The sequence below is a fragment of the Oncorhynchus kisutch genome, linkage group LG11 (assembly GCF_002021735.2).
Source record: "Oncorhynchus kisutch isolate 150728-3 linkage group LG11, Okis_V2, whole genome shotgun sequence".
NCBI lineage: Eukaryota > Metazoa > Chordata > Actinopteri > Salmoniformes > Salmonidae > Oncorhynchus > Oncorhynchus kisutch.
The window spans coordinates 45,725,139-45,746,852 of record NC_034184.2 but is presented as its reverse complement, the minus strand read 5'-3'; the positions used below and the strand labels follow the sequence as shown (position 1 = coordinate 45,746,852).

The following is a 21,714-nucleotide window of genomic DNA, read 5'->3' as shown; positions in this document are numbered from 1 at the left end:
TGGCTGAGATAATGAGTGGGCTGGACATGCCGAGAGAGGAGTGCAGATTAGTCTGCCATATAGAAGGCTTCTGTCTATTTCAGTTGGTCAGTCTGTGTTGGTAATCTGTCGAATGTATTGTGTAGTGGAGCTGCAAAAGTGATGCTCTCCACTTTCTGGAGGATCAAGTTTTGAAATAAGTGGAATAGAGTATGATAGCTAAAGAGATGGAGAAAACACCTGTCTCCAGATTACATCTTCAAACTAAGGGCAACCGTGGCATGGTATTCGTGACAGGGAGACGTATGTAGATGACGTATACAGGCAAGATAGTCTATTGTTAGCTAGCTACATTTTCAGATATTACACATTTCTAATTTTGACAGAAAGTGGTTTCATTTGTAGCTAAAGTGTACTGTTAGCTAGCTAGCTAACATTAGCTGTCTGGCTTCCTAGCTGACGCTATTATTTGTATCCTATAGCAATTTGCTTTTCTAGCTAGAGCCTAATGTTAGCTCCCAGCATATTCATGCAGGGTAGTAACGACATGATTTAGCACTGTGTTCATTGTTGTTTAACTAGCTAACGTTAGCTGGATGGCTCGTTAGCTGGATGGCTCGTTAGCCAACGTTACGCAACGTGTGTGATCTTACACAATGTTTACCTAGCTAGGTTAATTGTTTAGCTAGCTAGCTACATGTCTTAATCTAAAGTGTACAACACAAATTGAATATGACCGGTGTTAGTAAACGTCTTCAAAAAAGCGTAATGAAATTGTTGCCAAAAGAACTGGTTAGGCTGTTTTCATGTTGTCCATAGGTAAACAAATCATCGGCCAGAGCGTCAAGTGTGCACTCTGAACGCTCTGAGGGCAAAATGAGACGGGTGGGGCTAAAGCTTAAGAGGGTTAAAATAAAAATAAATCAGTCAAGACAGAAAAATACATTGTAGACCTCCACAAGTCTGGTTCATCCTTGGGAGCAATTTCCAAACACCTGAAGGTACCATGTTCATCTGTACAAACAATAGTATGCAAGTATTAACACCATAGACCACGCAGCCGTCATACCGCTCAGAAAGGAGATGAGTCTCCTAGAGATGAATGTACTTTGGTGCAAAAAGTGCAAATCAATCCTAGAACAACAGCAAAGGACCTTGTGAAGAAGCTGGAGGAAACGGATACAAAAGTATCTATATCTACAACGAGTCCTATATCAACATAACCTGAAAGGCCGCTCAGCAAGGAAGAAGCCACTGCTCCAAATCCGCCATAAAAAAAGCCAGACAACGGTTTGCAACTGCACATGGGGACAAAGATTGTACTTTTTGGAGGAATGTCCTCTGGTCTGATGAAACAAAAATATAACTATTTGGCCATAATGACCATCGTTATGTTTGGAGGAAAAAGGGGGAGGCTTGCAAGCTGAAGAACCCCATCCCAACCGTGAAGCACGGGGGTGGCAGTATCTTGTTGTTGGGGGTGCATTGCTGCAGGAGGGACTGGTGCAGTTAATAAAATAGATTGCATCAATGGCTAAAGAAAATTATGTGGATATATTGAAGCAACATCTCAAGACATCAGTCAGGAAGTTAAAGCTTGGTCGTAAATGCTTCTTCCAATTGGACAATGACCCCAAGCATACTTCCAAAGTTGTGGCAAAATGGCTTAAGGACAACAAAGTCAAGGTATTTTAGAGTGACCATCAGAAAGCACTGACCTCAAGCCTATAGAACATTTGTGGGCAGAACTGAAAAAGCATGTGAGAGCAAGGAGGCATACAAACCTGACTTAGTTACACCAGCGCTGTCAGGAGGAATGGGCCAAAATTCACCCAACTTATTGTGGGAAGCTTGTGGAAGCCTACCTGAAACAATATTTTAAAGGCAATGCTACCAAATACTAATTGAGTGTATGTAAACTTCTGACACACTGGGAATGTGATGAAAGAAATAAAAGCTGAAATAAATCACTCTCTTACTATTATTCTGACATTTCACATTCTTAAAATAAAGTGGTGATTGTAACTTACCTATAACAGGGAGTTTTATGAAGATTAAATGTCAGGAATTGTGAAAAACTGAGTTTAAATGTACTTGGCTAAGTGTATTTAAACTTCCGACTTCAACTGTATCTGTCTCTGGTCACACCACTTCTCAAAAACACACCACTTGATTCAATACAGTGAGCATGTAGAAGGGGCTCTTGCACTCTAGATAGCCTCAAAGCCTGTTGCATTCAGATTCATCCTTCAGACCCGGAGGAACATGTTTACTGGGTTAGGATGGAAAATCTTTCCATTTGCTTGGGTCATCAGGACTCTGCGTAACATTAGTTTCTCTGACTCTAGAGGGGCTACCAGAATGAGGGATAAGCCTTGGTCACTCGCTCTGACCAAATGCCGACCATATTATCTCTTTGGTTATTGTCACAGCCGCGTATACCCCCCCTCAAGCTGATACCACGACGGCTCTCAAGGAACTTCACTGGACATTATGAAATCTTGAAAACATATATCCTGAGGCTGCATTTATTGTAACTGGGGATTTTAACAAAGCAAATGTGAGGAAAAGGCTACCTAAATTCTATCAGCATATCGACTGTAGTAATCTCGCTGGAAAAACACTCAACCATTGTTATTCCAACTTCCGGGATGCATACAAGGTCCTCCCCCACCCTCCTTTCAGCAAATATGACCACAACTCCATTTTGCTCCTCCCTTCCTATAGGCAGAAACTCAAACAGGAAGTACCCGTGCTATTCAATGCTGGTCTGACCAATCGGAATCCACGCTTCAAGATTGTTTTGATCATGCGGACTGGGATATGTTCTGGGTAGCTTCCGAGGTTAATATTGACATGTACACTGAAACTGTGACTGATTTCATCAAGAAGTGTATGGGAGATGTTGTACCCACTGTGACTATTAAAACCTACCCTAACCAGAAACTGTGGATAGATGGCAGTATTAGCACAAAACTGAAAGCTTAAAACACAGCATTTACCCATGGCAAAGTGACTGGGAATATGGCAGAATACAAAGAGAGTAGTCATTCCCTCCACAAGGCAATCAAACAGGCAAAACGTCAGTATAGAGACAAAAGTGGAGTCGCAATTCAATGGCTCAGAAACATATGTGGCAGGGTCTACAGAAAATCCCGGACTACAAAAGGAAATCCAGCCATGTCGTGGACACTGTCGTCTTGCTTCCAGACAAGCTAAACAAGTTCTTTGCCCGCTTTGAGGATAACGTTTACATATCTTACAACAAAACAAAGGAGCTGATTGTGGACTACAAGAAACAGCAGAGAGAGCACCCCCCCCATCCACATCGATGGGACAGCACTGGAGAAGGTGGAAAGTTTTACATATCACTGACAAACTCAAATGGTCCACCCACACAGACAGTGTGGTGAAGAAGGCGCAACAGCGCCTCTTCAACCTCAGGAGGCTGAATAAATTTGTCTTGTCACCTAAAACACTCACAAACTTTTACAGATGCACAATTGAAAGCATCCTGTCGGGCTGTATCACCGCCTGGTACAGCAACTGCACCGCCCACAACTGCAGGGCTCTCCAGAGGGTGGTGCGGTCTGCACAACACATCACCGGGGGCTAACTACCTGCCCTCAGGACACATACAGCACCCGATGTCACAGGAAGGCCAAAAAGATCATCAAGGACAACAACCACCCGAGCCACTGCCTGTTCACCCCACTTTAATAATGTCACTTTCATAATGTTTACATATCTTGCATTACTCATCTCATATGTACACTACCGTTCAAATGTTTGGGGTCACTTAGAAATGTCCTTGTTTTTGAAAGAATAGCATTTTTTGGTCGATTTAAAATAACATTAAACATTAAAATCTACAGTGTAGACATTGTTAATGTTGTAAATGACTGTAGCTGGAAAGGACAGATTTTTTTATGGAATATCTACATCGGCGTACAGAGGCCATTATCAGCAACCATCACTCCTGTGTTGCAATGGCACGTTGTTTTAGCTTATCCACGTTTATCATTTAAAAGGTGAATTGATCATTAGAAAACCCTTTTGCAATTATGTTAGCAGAGCTGAAAACTGTTGTCCTGATTAAAGAAGCAATACAGCTGGCCTTCTTTAGACTAGTGGAGTATCTGGAACATTAGCATTTGTGGGTTTGATTACGGGCTCAAAATGGCTAGAAACAAAGCACTTTCTTCTGAAACTCGTCAGTCTATTGCTGTTTTGAGAAATGAAGGCTATTCCATGCGAGAAATTGCCATGAAACTGAAGATCTCGTACAATGCTGTGTACTACTCCCTTCACAGAACAGCGGAAACTGGCTCTAACCAGAATAGAAAGAGGAGTGGGAGGCCCCGGTGCACAAGTGACCCCAAACTTTTGAACGGTATATACTGTATTCTATACTATCTACTTCATCTTAGTCTATACCGCTGTAACATTGTTCATCCATATATTTATATATTCTTAATTCCATTCCTTTACTTAGATTTGTGTGTATTAGGTATTTGTTGTGAAATCGTTACATATTACTTGTTAGATATTACTGCACTGTCGGAACTAAAAGCACGAGCATTTCGATACACCCGCAATAACATTTGCTAAACACGTGTATGTGACCAACAAAATTATATTTGATTTGAGTGTGGAGATAGGGGAGGGACATAGGGGAGGGAAAACGCAGAGCCGCACCCCAAGCCGAGGTGTGCGTTTGTTTTTACCAGCGCAGAAAACGACACTGTGTTGTGATGCAAAGAGATCTATGGTGGCTTGACTGTGATCCTCCCAGATCTGGTTCACCTCTTAGGGAGTCTCCGGTCCCCGTATAGAGCATTCCCTCTGTACATCAAGTCCATTTCCACAGTTAGTAGGCCTGGTACCTGAGTTGCGCGTAGGAAGAGTAGGTGTGCTCTGCTCCCTGTGTAGATGCAGAGCGCGAGTGCCACTTTGGCAGTTGATGTATGCTACCACGGTTGTATTGTCTGTCCTGATCAGGATATGACAATCTCGAAGGAAGGACTGAAAGTGTTTCACTGAGTGGAACACTATCAGCAGCTCAAGGTGGTTTGACTGAGGAGGAGGGGCTGTGGGAACCACAACCTGTCTAAAGCTCTTTCCTCATAGGCTGCGCCCCCTCCTGTGAGTGGTGCACCTGTCCTCACCACCTTCCTCGTTGACACTGCCCCCAGGCGAGTGCCAGGAACAAATATCAAGGGGCTCCTCCCATGATAGAGTGCCCAGAGACAAACTGAGGTTGTTGTTATGTAAAGATAGAGTTGACGTCATTTTCACAGACCCAATGCTGGAGGTCTCTCATCCTCAGTAGACCCATCTGTGCTACTGATATGGTGGATGCCATCAATCCCCACACTTAGGGACTGAGCGTGACCGAGCACCTCCTGTGGAACAGGGAGAGGCACTGTCGGAACAACATGATGCGGTCGTCGGATAATATAGTACGATAGGAGAGAAAAACCAGCTTGACTTCTGGATATTCTATTCTCTGTCTCGGCATTAAAAACCTTTTTATTTGGTTGATCTTGAACCCTTAATTGATGAGGGGGGTTACAAGGGAGGCTGTGTCTTGTACCGCTTGCTCCTGTGTCATGGAGCAACGCAGGTATGATGACAGATTGCTTATGTGATGACAGAAAGCTTATGTAAAAATAAGTGTTCAGTAGGTCGACTGAGGTGAATTAGTCACCTTGACAAGTGAAGCGAGACTTCACATTGGGCGAAGCGAGACCCCCCCACCCAGGAACCAGGAACTGCCGGGAATAGAAGCCGACAAAGTATTCTGACACTGGTATTACTCTGATTGACCTGTTGCACCAATAGAGAGGTTTTCTCCTCTCCTATGCGAACTGAGTCGCCACTTGCTGTTGAAGTTAAAGTCCAGTTAAAAACGGGTGTGTTCAGGACTCCCGAGTGACACAGTGGTCAAGGCACTGGTTCGAGTCCAGGTTCTGTCGCAGCGGCCACAACCAGGAGACCCATGGGGTGGCGCACAATTGGCCCAGCGTCGTCTGGGTTAAAGGGAGGGTTTGGTCTGCAGGGATGTTCTTGTCCCAAGGCTCTGGAGCAACGAACCGCCCTTGCTGTCTCTGCCTGGCCGGTTCCCCTCTTTCCACTGGGATTCTCTGCCTCTAACCCTATTACAGGGGCTGAGTCACTGGCTTGCTGGGGCTCTCTCATGCCGTCCCTGGAGGGGGTGCGTCACCTGAGTGGGTTGATTCACTGTTGTGGTCATCCTGTCTGGGTTGGCGCCCCCCCCCTTGGGTTGTGCCGTGGCGGAGATCTTTGTGGGCTATACTCAGCCTTGTCTCAGGATGGTAAGTTGGTGGTTGAAGATATCCCTCTAGTGGTGTGGGGGCTGTGCTTTGGCAAAGTGGGTGGGGTTATATCCTTCCTGTTTGGCCCTGTCCGGGGGTGTCCTCGGATGGGGCCACAGTGTCTCCTGACCCCTCCTGTCTCAGCCTCCAGTATTTATGCTGCAGTAGTTTATGTGTCGGGGGGCTGGGGTCAGTTTGTTATATCTGGAGTACTTCTCCTGTCCTATTCGGTGTCCTGTGTGAATCTAAGTGTGCGTTCTCTAATTCTCTCCTTCTCTCTTTCTTTCTCTCTCTCGGAGGACCTGAGCCCTAGGACCATGCCCCAGGACTACCTGACATGATGACTCCTTGCTGTCCCCAGTCTACCTGGCCATGCTGCTGCTCCAGTTTCAACTTCCACCTGACTGTGCTGCTGCTCTAGTTTCAACTGTTCTGCCTTATTATTATTCGACCATGCTGGTCATTTATGAACATTTGAACATCTTGGCCATGTTCTGTTATAATCTCCACCCGGCACAGCCAGAAGAGGACTGGCCACCCCACATAGCCTGGTTCCTCTCTAGGTTTCTTCCTAGGTATTGGCCTTTCTAGGGAGTTTTTCCTAGCCACCGTGCTTCTACACCTGCATTGCTTGCTGTTTGGGGTTTTAGGCTGGGTTTCTGTACAGCACTTTGAGATATCAGCTGATGTACGAAGGGCTATATAAATAAATTGGATTTGATTTGATTGCGCACTAGCGACTCGTGGCGGGCCGGGCGCCATGCACGCTGACATGGTCGCCAGGTGTACAGTGTTTCCTCTGACAAATCGGTGCGGCTGGCTTCCAGGTTAAGCGGGCATTGTGTCAAGAAGCAGATCCCGACCTTCGCCTCTCCCAAGTCCGTATGGGAGTTGCAGCGATGGGACAAGACTAACTACCAATTGAATACCACGAAAATTGGGGAGAAAAAGGGGTACACATTTTTTTTAAATGGATGGGTTCATGGTCAGCTGAAGTCGTCTGTACCCCTTCATAACTGGTCAATGCTCAGGTCTGGACTGCGCATGCGTGTCAGTGCCCTGCTCTTGCGACAAGTTGCACACAAGTTAGATGACTCTCACTCACTAGTGCTGCCCTTTTGTTAAATTGTCTTGCCCCTTGGCTAGACGCTGGGATTGGAGACACTGTTTGGTGGCGACTGACAAATTGTCTTCCTACCTCAGCTACTTAGAGAAGAGCCAAAGGGAGAGCTGTGACATGGAGGGCACTTGGAGGAAGAGTGAGCCCCCTCCATAAGCATAGGAATGAGTCGCTGCACAAGGGGTCGGGTGTTAGGAGCACATATGTGCCTCTCCCCAGTTGTGATGGGGGGGGGGTGTCTTTGCTCCACCAGAGAGAGGACAGGCCAGGACATTGTGTGAGCTGTGCACTGTCCATCTCTGCTGCTGGGAACTTACTCCTATTTCGGGCACCCTTTCTCCCCTCCAGGGGAAGGACTTGGCAGGAATTGCAGGAAGTCTGTTTTCTCCTTGTCTGACAAGCTGGACAAGTTGCTCCTGGAGTGCACGCAGCCTTGAATGGCACTTCTGGGGGTTGAGATCTGTAACCACACACATCTCATCTCAAAGTCTGTGGTCGGCTGTGTTTTTGACCAAGAGTTTGCCCATCTCTTGTAGCAAGTCAACCTGGTAAGCCAGCAGCAGGGATGTTACGTTTAAAGGCCTTCACTGAATGTGCCGCAGACACTAAGGCCTTCTGGAATAAGGAGGAGGTGAAGCGCTCCATCTTTCCAGGGAGAGTAGTGCCGGCTGTAGCGAGGCATTGGGGTTGAGGTGGCTAGCCAATGACAGCTCGACCACCGGCGGCTTGCCGAAGCCGGTCTCCTCTATGCCCTGAAAATCCATGCTTACAAAGTGTCAGGTTAGGACTTTACTGGACAGCGGCTTGTCCCAAGCTGGGACCGCTGGGAGTAGTTGCTTCCCCAGGATGGTGCGAGAGGGGAGCTTCCTCCCATCGATCCAATCCCGCTATGTGTTGCCACCCCCATGGTTGCAGGCCAGTCAATACAGAGCCTGGACGCTGCCCGTTTGCAAACATCGACAATCCCGAATCTTTTCATTGAATGCAGATGCTCTGCTAAGTGAGGAAGAGGGCCTAGTGCTATGGGGTTGGGCTTCCTCTTTTTCCTCGTGGGCTTTGAGGAGTTCGTATTCCTCCTCCATTGTGAATATCCCAGACCCCGCCTATGCTGCTTCTGTCTGAAACGGAGGACAGAGATAGTCCAAAACCTCGTCCCAGGAGGGCTGGGTAGCCTGCAAGCCCGGAGGCTGTACTGGCGACGAGTCTGGTTTAGGGGCTGCTCTGCGCGCTCGCCGTTTGAGGACACTCATTAGGCTGTGCCCTAAAATGCACACATGACTCTGGGATAGCGAGAGATGCTTCTGCGTCCTCAAGCCCCATGAAGGCGACACACAAAGAGTGTGTATCGTTGTCGGAAATAGTAGCCTGGCATGGACACAGGCGTGCCGGTGCTGGGGCAGGAGTCCTGCTCTTTGTAGCAGGCTCCATGGCTACGAGATTAACTTTTGCCATAGTTCTCGTGCAAAGCTAGCTAGCATTCACCTCATGAGCTAATAGCCTAGCTAGTTAGCACAATGCTAGCCAGAGAAAGCTCATGCTTTCTTTGTCTCTCGATGAACAAAGCGTTTCTCTCGGCTGTCAAGCTGTGAAGCTAAGGATGGCCAGTCTAGTCAACACGACACACGGGGACATGGGTCGAACTAAACGAGAGAGAGGAGAGCTAGCGATTCTACCTCGCCAGGAGAAAAGCCAGTTGTAGAGGTATAGCAAAATTTCCAGCAAGCTAGCTAGGTTAGCCAAGCCTTCTGGCGAGAGCTAGCCAAGTTTCAGCAACTAGCCATGTGACGATAGCTACCACCGGAGACAGAGTAGAAAAATCGGAGAATTCTACATGATCTTAATCCCATAAGTGATACATTGAAAAAAGTATTTGAAATATAACTCTTTTTGGTTCCAGGTAGAACCTTTTCACCAAAGGGTTCTTAAGCGTTTTTTGTTGGGTGAAAATGTTGTCCTAGTAGGGATAGCCGAAGAACCCATTAGGGTGTAGATGCAGTACACAAATAGCCTTTTAGAGTGTCTCCAATGTATGTACAGGGCTGGCTCTCTGCTTGCATCGCTCACTATGGTTACAGAAATCAATAGATCTTTTGAAGTGAGAAACGGGGCACATCTAATACTGATATGGAGCCATGGCTCTTAATGTGTGAGAGTGGGGCGGTCAGACTGTTTCATTGAAGGAGCAGATAAAAGCCCACATCATTACCATCAAAGCATACACAGACAAAGACAGCTCATTTGTTATTCTATTACACATGATAATGACCTTTCTGTCAAAGGTCGGAAATATATCATATTAATATTCAATAACAGTTTGGAGAACATAATGTGTCAATTACCCTAAAACCCCCAACTCCTTTCTTTCTATCCACCTCAAATCATGATCATACCATGATTTGCTTTAGCTATTAATGCTGTTTTGCTTGGTTTTTAAACAAATAATCTCGTAGACTTTTCATGAAATCCATGCACTTATCCAGTTTGACTGAAAGTTTAATTACTATATAATCATAAATATATAGTAATTTATTAAAACAATCTTATTTGATGCATGCTGACAATAAAAAAATAAGACTATAACGTAACTCAAACGGAAGGAGTTGCAAGGCAGTGGTACATTCTCTATTATAGGTCATTACTCAATCCAATCATTTTAAATAAAGGCTGAGGCTGCGGATCTGAAGGTAACCGCCCCATTCCGCCTGTCCCACCCCCAGGGAAGCCACTTCCCCAGAGTCGAGGATCCGAAATTAGATTCCGCGCATGTGTTTCTTTACGCAATATTTTTTATGGTCACCCTCCCTTCACACTTTACGCACAATTTTTTATGGTCACCCTCTCTTCACACACTATTTTTTATGGTCACCCTCCCTTCACACACAATTTTTTATGGTCACCCTCCCTTCACATTTCTCACTGTCAATCATGAATAATAATTCTTTAAGTTTTACAAGTGAAACGTCCATGCAGCATCCACATGCCAACCATTTGATCTCAATCAGTGTCATGGGAATAGGCATCGTCTTGAGTTATGTACAATGTTGTTTTGAAGTACAGTGTTGTTTTTGAATTATGTACAGTGAGCGATGGTGTTAAACTGTAGCATTTTGTTTCAAACAAAGCACATATTTTGACTAGTGGCTCGTATGATGTTGAGTATTGGCTGCTTCAGAGAAAAATGCAACCATTCGCACAATGATCGCAAATCCTCATAAGAAATTAAGTGGTGTTTTTGTCTTACATTAATGTTATATTGTTGTCTTACATTAATACTATGCTATTATAATTGATTCTGTTATGGAGAATATTATCCTTATGTGATTTTGCAGACATTGATTCAGCTTTAACATAACTTTTCTAAACAAATAACTAACTTTATTGGGTGTCTTGAAAAGTGCATACATTTCAATGTATTATTATTAAAAAAAGCCCCATTCTCCATTCATCACTGATGAATGTAGCCTGTTTCCCAGGTAGCCGAAACGAGTAGGACCCATTTCTCACGAATTAGGTCACTTCTTCAGTGACAGCAGTCTATCTGGGCTAAACTGTGGATCATTTTTCATTGCTTTGGCACAAAATGTATTTCAATGACTACATATTTCAAATTTCATGAATTATTGTCTCAGACACAACCACCAACAAAACTATATGTACCTATATGCCAATTTGCACATGTTAACATACTCTTTTCAAAACAGTTAAACTTAAGTTCAAAACCTAACATAACACAAAATTGAATAAGACAGCAATCTGCTCTATTTCTATAGTAATACCGTATTGAAATATATTACAAATCTAAAAAATGAAATACTACCAAAACAAATAGACCAACCACGGCTGATTCCCATTGTAGCTGAACACCTACCCAGGTGTTAGTCTTTCAATTTCATTACCATCTGTACAAAAGGGGATATCTTAGGAATAATGCTGTACTGTAATGTAAACATGGACCCAGTCAGAGATAGAGAAGTGGCTGACAGGGGGATAAGAGTGGCTGGGATTGGGAGAGAGAGAGGAGTACGTATCCGTGGTGGAAGAAGACAGAGAGGAAGATCAAGAGTTGTAGTCTCAGGTGATATTAGGGCTACTATAATTGATCATGTAATAAATCATGGTCTATCAATGAGAGAGGCTGGTCTGAGAGTGCAATCCAAATCTGTAACGCTCAAGTGGCATCTATTGTGAGAAATTTCCAGCAAAGCAACAGGTAAGATGTGCATTTTGCAAGGGCATCTGACTGAACTGCACATTACAGAAGTAAATTGTGCAAAGCCTCCAAACCCACTTGTGTGTGATTGTTTTTTCATTTAGGCTTAGGACCCAACGGTTACCTCCCATAGGCGGGAGAGGTAGGATTTTCACTGCTGTGCAGGAAACTGCAATCGTTTATATGGTCATCAGAAACAGTGGCATAAAACTCACAGAGATTCGGGACAGAGTGATGGCAGACAACATTATATTTGGAAATATTCACAGTCCTGAAACAACATCAAGTCAGGATGAAGCAGTTGTACACTGTCCCCTTTGAAAGGAACTCTTTACGAGTCAAGCAACTCAGGAACCAATATGTCCAGGTAAGATTTTTATAAAATACAGAACTGGTTTTGAACAAAACCAAACAGGGCAGAGACACATGTTTTTAGGTATAACGTAAACTACAATAATAGCCTAACTCATGTTGCCTTGTGTATTTATTTTAGAGAGTCGCGGAGATTGAAGCCAGGCAAACACCCCACATATTAATCTTTGTGGATGAGGCTGATTTCAACTTGGCCATAACACAGCGGCGAGGAAGGAATGTGATTGGGAAACGATTGCTGTTACACAAACCGCTAATTGGGCCACCGAGTGTCTCTTTTCATTCCTAGATGACCTCTATGGAAGGGTTGTGCCAGGTGAGGAAAGGGTTGCAGTGAGGCGAAATCGGCCAACGTTTGTAATTGTATGGGACAATGTGGCATTTCACCACTCCCGTGCAGTCACAGAATGGTATGCAGCCAATCCCAGGATGGTGTCACTTTTCCTCATGGAGGTGAAAGATTTATGATCATCATCCACATGATCAAATGTCTCTCCTGGATGCAGTGATTGCCGGATGCCTGGACATATCTGCAGAAAATTGCCAGGGATGGACCAGGCATGCCAAAAGATTATTTCCTAGGTGTATTGCCCAAGATTACATAAGATGTAATGTGGATGAGAACCTGTGGCCAAATGCAGAAGACAGGGTTGACTAGCATTGCTACTATATCTGTAGATGGTGTATATACAAATTATTATATTTTGGAATCCCTCAATGCCAAAGAATGACATAAAACATATTGAAGCATATTGTATCATGTATAATTCATTCCTGTAACATATACTGCAATGTGTTCTAAGCAGTAGAGAGGTTCCATTCTTGTTTTGTAAAGGAATTTGACAAAAGAAAACATTGTGTAATGCTACCTGTTTTTAGTGTTTTTTAGGTCATTTAGGTCAAAGTGTGCTTGTTGGGTGACAACCTTTGCTAGTGTTATGGAAGAGTGTGTTGATTTGAGACATATATGAAGTGTTTTGGTAGTTTTAGTGCATTAACTTCACTAGGGTAGGGGGCACTATTTTCACCTCCGAATGAAAAGTGTGCCCAAAGTAAACTGCCTGCTACTCAGGCCCAGAAGCTAGGATATGCATATAATTGGTATATTTGGATAGAGAACACTCTAACGTTTCCAGAACTGTTAGAATAATGTCTGTGTATAACAGAACTGATTTGGCAGGCAAAAACCTGAGAAAACCCATCCAGGATGTAGGATTTTTTTTATATGTTTGGAGTTTTCTGACTGAGACCTACAAAGCCCCAGAGATTTTTCGTGCGCACGACCGAGAGCGCGCCTTTCTTGTTTACCTTTTATATTGACAACGTTATTGTTCGTTTTAAATATGATCTATTATTTAGGCTAAAAACAACCTGAGGATTGATTATAAACATTGTTTACATGTTTCTTGAAATTTACAGATACTATTTGGATTTTTCGTCTGCCTGTTGTGACTGCGTTTGAGCCTGTGGATTACTGAACAAAACACGCAAACAAAACTGAGGTTTTTGGATATAAAGAGGGGCTTTATCGAACAAAACAAACATTTATTGAGTAAATGGGAGTCTTGTGAGTGCAACCATATGAAGATCATCAAAGGTAAGTGATTCATTTTATTGCTATTTCTGACTTGTGTAACTCCTCTACTTGGCTGGTAACTGTTTGTAATGATTTGTCTGCTGGGCGCTGTTCTTAGATAATCGCATAGTATGCTTTCACCGTAAAACCTTTTTGAAATCTGACACCGTGGTTGGATTAACAAGAAGTTAATCTTTAAACCTATGTATAACACTTGTATGTTTTCAGATTTTTTATAATGAATATTTCTGTTTTTGAATTTGGCGCTCTGCAATTTCACTGGATTTTGGCCAGGTGGGGCGCTACTGTCCTACGTCCCCTATTGAGGTTAACTTCTGTGCCAAGCTGAAAGTTGGTTAGGAGAAAAGTGTGAAGAGTTTTGAAAAAGTGACCTAACTATTGAGAAATGGCACCTAGCGATTGTAAAAATAAATAAAAAACTGTAAGACAAACATGATTATCCGTTTTACTTTAGTCAGCTTGTTTTCTTGTATGTATAATAAGAACTTCTCATTTATGTCAAATTAATATAATCAAACATCATTATGTACCTTTTTCATTAAAAGCACTACTCCAAACATTGAGACCATGGTATGCTATATGGTCAGTCATGACTCACAGCTGGTCTATTCTATTTAAGCTCAATAGCTTTTCCTCCCAGTTTACCCACCTGTGTTTTCAGCTCCAGGCACGGTGACTCACTGTGCTGTCCCAGGGTTATAGCATATTCCATCACATCATGACTAAAACAGTCTTCTCCATAGAAGGCCAGGCCCCAGGCTGGGCTGAGGCGGTGGCTAGACTCCTCTGCTCTGGAGCAGGGGGAGAGGAGACGCTCAAACACCAGCGATTCTTGGTCCTCCATGTCCTTGGAGCAGCTCATCCTGCCTAGGTGGCCCACCCTCAGTGGCTCGTCCATCCCACACAGAGAGTCAGCTTCAGGGGGGCTTTCATCACTGACCCCCACTGGATGCTCGGCACTCTCCATGGCCCCCTTACCCAAACACTCGGCAGCTCTCAATCCTGGACCAGGAAACGGGCAAATCAAGAAGAGAGAGAGAGAAAAAGGGATGGGTCAGGCAGTGTGCGTGTGTGTGTGTGTGCGCGGGCAGAGATTTTGAGAGGTGAAATTCTCTCATGGCTGAAGTTTTCTTTCGTTAAAAGGCTCTTTTAAATTTGTTTGTTGGCAAGAGGTTAAATGTTAATCTTGCTATATTATTAGATTCTGCATCACAGGCGTACTCCACCTACCAATGTGAGGAGCCTATTTTTGCTCTGATTAATCATCTAAAACATAACGTATTTTGTGTGAAACTGAAGAGGTTTGTGTGTATGTGAGTGTGCAGTGCTTGTTACCAACGTGTCGTTGGTGTGCATGTATTGGTGTGTGTAGATGGAGAGGAAGTAACTGTTTCCACAACAACCCTCTCCAGCTGAGGAGATCATTGTGACATCGCAACACGATTTGGGCTGTCTTGAATAAACTGTGCTCTTAACAATTTAATCCAACAGCCAGTCATTCCTCTAACAACTTTATCCAACTGCCATTCAAAGTTGTATTTGTCACAACATCTCGCTACAGTAGGCCTATACAACTTAATCTAACTACGTCATCTCACAGACGTTTATCATGATAACGGTAAAAGTGATGACAGTTGTGAAGTAATGCTAACAGCCCAGCTAGCACATAACGTTCTGACAACAATATGTTTCTTAGAGCTTGCTATATTTTGCATGCAGCCTTCAAACAATGTTCTGGGAATGCTGCAGGATACCCAGCTAGCACATAAGGTTCTGAGAACCATATGTTTCTTAGGTGGGAATTTCAGTACTTCAGCATAACGTTTCCTACAGGTTTCCTCATCGTTCTATTTAAAGTAATGATCTCAAATTCTTCCCGAAAACATTAAGAAACAACGTACTTCTGTGGGAATTTCAGTACTTCAGCGTAACGTTTTTTGCAGGTTTCATCATGGTTCTATTTAAAGTCATGTTCTCTGAACATTAAGAAAACTTTCCATAAAAACCACAAGAAAACATTAGTAACGTTCAAATAACCTTCTAAGAATGTTATTTAAAAACATACATTCCGTTCTCAGCATCAACAAAACTCTCTCTATTGTCAAAGGAAAAATCCACCTAAAACCAATCATTCCTATAATTTACAGTATTGTATAACACTAACATGTGGGAACAATATGTTTTTTAACACATTTTTCCTTTTTACGTTATAATAACGTTGGTGGCAAAATGTGAAAATCATTGTTGAAATCTGTTGCAACTCAAGTTGACTACAAAAGGAAGCTAGCTACCAAACATAGCTACACACAATAATACCAAAGTCAATATCAGTATGTGAAGTAGCTAGTTAGCTGTAAAATTGCCTAAACAAAATGCACTATAAATTTTGCAGTCTACAATTTCACCATGTTCAACCTGCAGATCGATGTGCCTCAGTGTGTGACATTCGCAACGGCACCATGCAATGCACCCTGGACTGCAGAGCAGACAAATAGGAGAAATGTGTTAGACCCTAGGTTAAATTAGACGTTTCTCGAAGTAGGAATATCGCAAAAAATATTATTAATGGCTCATTCGAGAGAGAGAAGGCAACCTCTCGCGTTATGACATCAGCCAGTATTGAAATCTGACATGTATGACAGACGTTTTCGTGATCTAAAAGTCATATTCTTATTAACTTCCAGTAGTGAGAGCAGCTTTATTGCAAATCTACGTAATCTCAGCCAAATTTCTACCTGCTCGAATGGCAATAGCTCAGATATACAGTACCAGTCAAAGGTTTGGACACAAATACTCATTCTGGGGTTTTTCATTACTTTTACTATTTTTTACATTATAGAATAATAGTGAAGTCATCAAAACTATGAAATAACACATATGGAATCATGTAGTACCACGAGGAAGTCACCTGGAATGCATTTCAATTAACAGGTCTGCCTTGTTAATTTGTGGAATTCCTTTCCTTCCTAATACGTTGGAGCCAATCAGTTGTGTTGTGACAATGTAGGGGTGGTATACAGAAGATAGCCCTATTTGGTAAATGACCACGTCCATATTATGGCAAGGACAGCTCAAATAAGCAAAGAGAAATGACAGTTCATCATTACCTTAAGACATGAAGGTCAGTCAATGTGGAAAATGTCACGAAGTTAGACATTTTCTTCATGTGCAGTTGCAAAAACCATCAAGCGCTATGATGAAACTGGCTCTCATGAGGACCGCCACAGGAATAGAAGACCCAGAGTTACCTCTGCTGCTGAGGATAAGTTCATTAGAGTTACCAGCCTCAGATTGCAGCTTCAGTTCAAGTAACAGACACATCTCAACATCAACTGTTGTGGAGACTGCGTGAAGCAGGCCTTCATGGTCGAAATGCTGCAAAGAAACCAATACTAAAGGAAACCAATAAGAAGAAGAGACTTTCTTGGTCCAAGAAACACGAGCAATGGACATTAGACTGGTGGAAATCTGTACTTTGGTCTGATGAGTCCAAAAGTTGAGATTTTTGGTTCCAACAGCCATGTCTTTATGGGACGGATGATCTCCCCATGTGTGGTTCCCACCATGAAGCATGGAGGAGGTGTGAGGGTGTGGGGGTGCTTTGCTAGTGACACAGTCAGTGATTTATTTAGAATTCAAGGCACACTTAACCAGCATGGCTACCACAGCATTCTTCAGTGATACACCATCCTATCTGGTATGCACTTAGTGGGACTATCATTTATTTTTTTCAAAAGGACAATGAAACATAACACCTCCAGGCTGTGTAAGGGCTATTTGACCAAGAAGGAGAGTGATGGAGTGCTGCATCAGATGACCTGGCCTCCACAATTACCCAACCTCAACCCAATTGGTTTGGGATGAGTTGGACCGCAGAGTGAAGGAAAAGCAGCCAACAAGTGCTCACCATATCTGGGAACTCCTTCAAGACAGGTACTCCATGATTCCATATGTTTTATTTCATAGTTTTTGATGTCTTCACTATTATTCTATAATGTAGATAGTCAAAAATAAAGAAAAATCCTTGAATGAGTATGTGTGTCTGTCACGATCGTTAAAATGATTGTCGGACCAAGGCGCAGCTTGCGTAGAGTTCCACATGTTTAATAAATGAAACTCACCAAAACAATACAGAACAAAACTAACGTGAAACTATGCAGTGCTCACAAGCAACAATACATAAGCAAGATCCCACAAAGCACAATGGAGAAATGGCGGCCTAAATATGATCCCCAATCAGAGACAACGATAAACAGCTGCCTCTGATTGGGAACCATACCATACCAGGCCAACATGGATATATAATAACCTAGATAACCCACCCTAGTAACACCCCGACCTAACCAACATAGAGAATAAAAAGCTGTCTATGGTCAGGGAGTGACAGTGTCTAAACATTTGACTGGTATTTTACATGAAAAAACATTAAATGAACCAGGGAATCAATAGAACATCACTCAGAGATGCAAAAAAACAATATAACATTCAAAATAGGTGATTATTTTCTTTAAATGTGTTCAGGTGTGTTGGCCGTGCCTACTAATTGGCCATACTTGATCTTAATGAGCGCTTGTTTCCTTTGAAACAGTGTCTGTTTGAATAGACTAAAATGAACAGCTTTTTATTAGTTAAAAGTACATGGCAAGCTAGCTCCATACTGGTGGCGCAGTGGACTAATTCCATGGATGGAAAACAGAAGATCCTAGGTTTGAATCTCACTGAAGCCGTGCCACAAAGAAAATGACTGTGTTTGCATGATTAATGCCTACGCAAATGACAGTAAACACAAACTAAGCTATCAGTGTTATTAAAAGCCTTATTGAAAAATTGTTTCAGAACATTATTTAAATTAGCATCAAATAACCTATCATTTCTGTTCTCAGAAGGTTAATAAAACCTCCCGGGAAAACTTTCAAGGGACCATAATAAAATGTTCTCAGAACCTCCCTGCAACCTAAATATTAACATTCACAGAACAGGCTAAATCTTCAACTTTTAAACTCAGACAAAACAGATGCTTGTTCTAGGTCCCAAGAAACAAAGAGATCTTCCTTTGAATCTGACAATTAATCCTGATGGTTGTACAGTCGTCTCAAATAAAATTGTGAAGGACCTCGGCACTACTCTGGACCCTGATCTCTCTTTTGATGAACAAATCAAGACTGTTTCAAGGACAGCTTTTTTTCCATCTACGTAACATTGCGAAAATCTGAAACTTTTTGCCCAAAATAACACAGAAAAATGTATCCATGCATTTGTGACTTCTAGGTTAGACTACTGCAATGCTCTACTTTCCAGCTATCCGACTACTGCAATGCTCTAAAGCACTAAATAAACTTCAGTTAGTGCTAAACACAGCTGCTAGAATCTTGACTAGAACCAAAACATTTGATCATATTACTCTAGTGCTAGTCTCGCTACACTGGCTTCCTGTTAAGGCTAGGGAGGATTTCAAGGTTTTACTGCTAACCTACAAAGCATTACATGGGCTTGCTCCTAGCTATCTTTCCGATTTGGTCCTGCCGTTCATACCTACACGTACGCTACAGTCACAAGACGCAGGCCTTCTTACTGTCCCTAGAATTTCTAAGCAAACAGCTGGAGGCAGGGCTTCCTCCTATAGAGCTCCATTTTTATGAAATGCTCTGCCTACCCATGTGAGAGACGTCTTGTGTAGGTCTTCAGTAGGTCCTATGATTGAGTGTAGTCTGGCCCAGAGGTGTGAAGGTGAACGGAAAAGCACTGGAGTAATGAACTGCCCTTGCTGTCTCTGCCTGGCCGGTTCCCCTCTCTCCATTAGGATTCTCTGCCTCAAACCCTATTACAGGGGATGAGTCACTGGCTTACTGGTGCTCTTCCATGTCGTCCCTAGGAGGGGTGCATCACTTCAGTGGGTTGAGTCACTGATGTGATCTTCCTGTCCGGGTTGGTGGGTTCGATATCCCTCAAGTGGTGTGGGGGCTGTGCTTTGGCAAAGTTGGTGGGGTTATATCCTGCCTGTTTGGCCCTGTCCAGGAGTATCGTCAGACAGGGCCACAGTGTCTCCCGACCCCTCCTGTCTCAGCCTCCAGTATTTATGCTGTAATAGTTTGTGTCGAGGGATTAGGGTCAGTCTGTTATATCTGGAGTATTTATCCTGCCTTATCCGGTGTCATGTGTGAATTTAAGTATGCTCTCTCTAATTTTCTCTCGCTTTCTCACTCTTTCTTTCTCTCTGAGAACCTGAGCCCTTGGACCATGCCTCAGGACTACCTGGCCTGATGACTCCTTGCTGCCCCCAGTCTACCTTCTCGTGCTGCTGCTCCAGTTTCAACTGTTCTGCCTGTGGCTATTGAACCTTGACCTGTTCACCGGACGTGCTACCTGTCCCAGACCTGCTGTTTTCAACTCTCTAGAGACAGCAGGAGCGGTAGAGATACACTGAATGATCGGCTATGAAAAGCCAACTGATATTTACTCCTGAGGTGCTGACCTGTTGCACCCTCTACAACCACTGCGATTATTATTATTTGACCCTGTGGGTCATCTATGAACATTTGAACATCTTGGCCATGTTCTCTTTTAATCTCCACCCGGCACAGCCAGAAGAGGACTGCCACCCCTCATAGCCTGGTTCCTCTCTAAGTTTCTTCCTAGGTGACGGCCTTTCTAGGGAGTTTTTCCTAGCCACCATGCTTCTACACCTGCATTGCTTGCTGTTTGAAGTTTAAAGGCTGGGTTTCTGTACAGCACTTTGTGACATCAGCTCACGTAAGAAGGGCTTTATAAATGCATTTGATTGATTGATATTCTTGTCCATCCTTTAAAAAACATTGTTTTACCAGTCAAGAAACGTATGGCTTTGTTCCCAGAACCAATGGGAAACCACAAAGGTACGTTGCCATAACTTCCAAGGAACCAAATGTGCTTGCTGGGAGTGATGACAGTTGTGAAGTAAGGTAACATTGATGCCAGTTGTGAAGTTAATATATTTTCTTTCCTACCTGGGCAGCCATTATGTTGAACTTCCTCTGATACGGCATCTCTATGTTCAGGTCTAGTCTTTGTTACTCTGTATGTAGACATGGGTCTCTGGTCTCTCTGACATTTCTCCCATGCATCTGAAGCTACAGGTAAACTGTGGTGCAGGTTGCCATTCAGGTCGACATGACCATGCCGGGGTGCGTCCCTCTCCTCCCCTCTCCAGCCAGCAGCACTCAGAGGTGAGATGGATGCCCTTTGCCAAGGCTTTGATGGTGACTCTTCATTAGAGCCTCTGCATGTGGCACATCAGCAGCCAGAAAGAGAAAGAGAGGGAGACAGAGATCACAACACAACAGTCAGCCAGTCACAGCTAGCCACAACCATCACAGCCACACACAGACAACTAGACAGACACATAACAAACACAGACAAAAGCACAAAGAACTAAGACAACTTAGGCAACTTTCTTAGACAAAACACACTAATTCAATAAAACAGAAGGCAGACTACAAGAGCTCAGACTGAAAAGTAATTGAAGCATCACAGACAGTAATTAGACACAACATAAACAATGCAGACAAAATAGTGAGAATAACAACTCAGTCAATATGAAAACACAGACAAATAATCATATTATGAGAAATCTAGACATACAATTGAGACTAGCACACTCCTCACAGGCATAATCAAAATAGTTAATTAGGCCAACACATATGAATGAATCAAAACAAACAAATCAATCCTTTTTGTCTCGTTTAGCAGCTTCCTGACAACTGAGGTTGAGTTGTCCAAAACTGTTTGTATCCAAAGCAATGTTCCAGCAGCATCAGGACTTCGCCAATGAGTTACCCTAGTGATGACAGTCTTCTCCAGCTTACAGTCTAGAAGTCCCACTCAGAGGAGAGTGTCTGTCTATTCGTCTGTCTGTCTGTCGCATTACCACAGAAGATTAAAGGTTCTCTCAACACACTGCCCCATGTGTTAAGAGCATGGTAACCATGGGACAAGCTGCACATCTCCTCAACACACTCTCATGTGCCCCTCCATCTGTCTTTGTCTGCAGATTAATTAACAAAAAGGGGCAAGTCCTTATTTCACGTTTTCCTTCATTTAGGTACACATCTCCAGGATCTTT

General features: G+C 43.3%; 1 protein-coding gene across 1 annotated transcript in view; it reads right to left on the bottom strand.

The window, feature by feature from the left end:
• The window catches only part of LOC109898830 (kinase non-catalytic C-lobe domain-containing protein 1), a 94,199-nt gene that overhangs the window by 28,720 nt on the left and 43,765 nt on the right, over nucleotides 1-21,714 (bottom strand). Inside the window, exons 16-17 of the mRNA XM_031835848.1 lie at nucleotides 20,600-20,871; nucleotides 14,266-14,618 (exon numbers count right to left, since the gene is read on the bottom strand). Of these exons, the coding sequence (XP_031691708.1) occupies nucleotides 14,266-14,618; nucleotides 20,600-20,871 (625 nt within the window). The remainder of the gene's footprint in view (nucleotides 1-14,265; nucleotides 14,619-20,599; nucleotides 20,872-21,714) is intronic.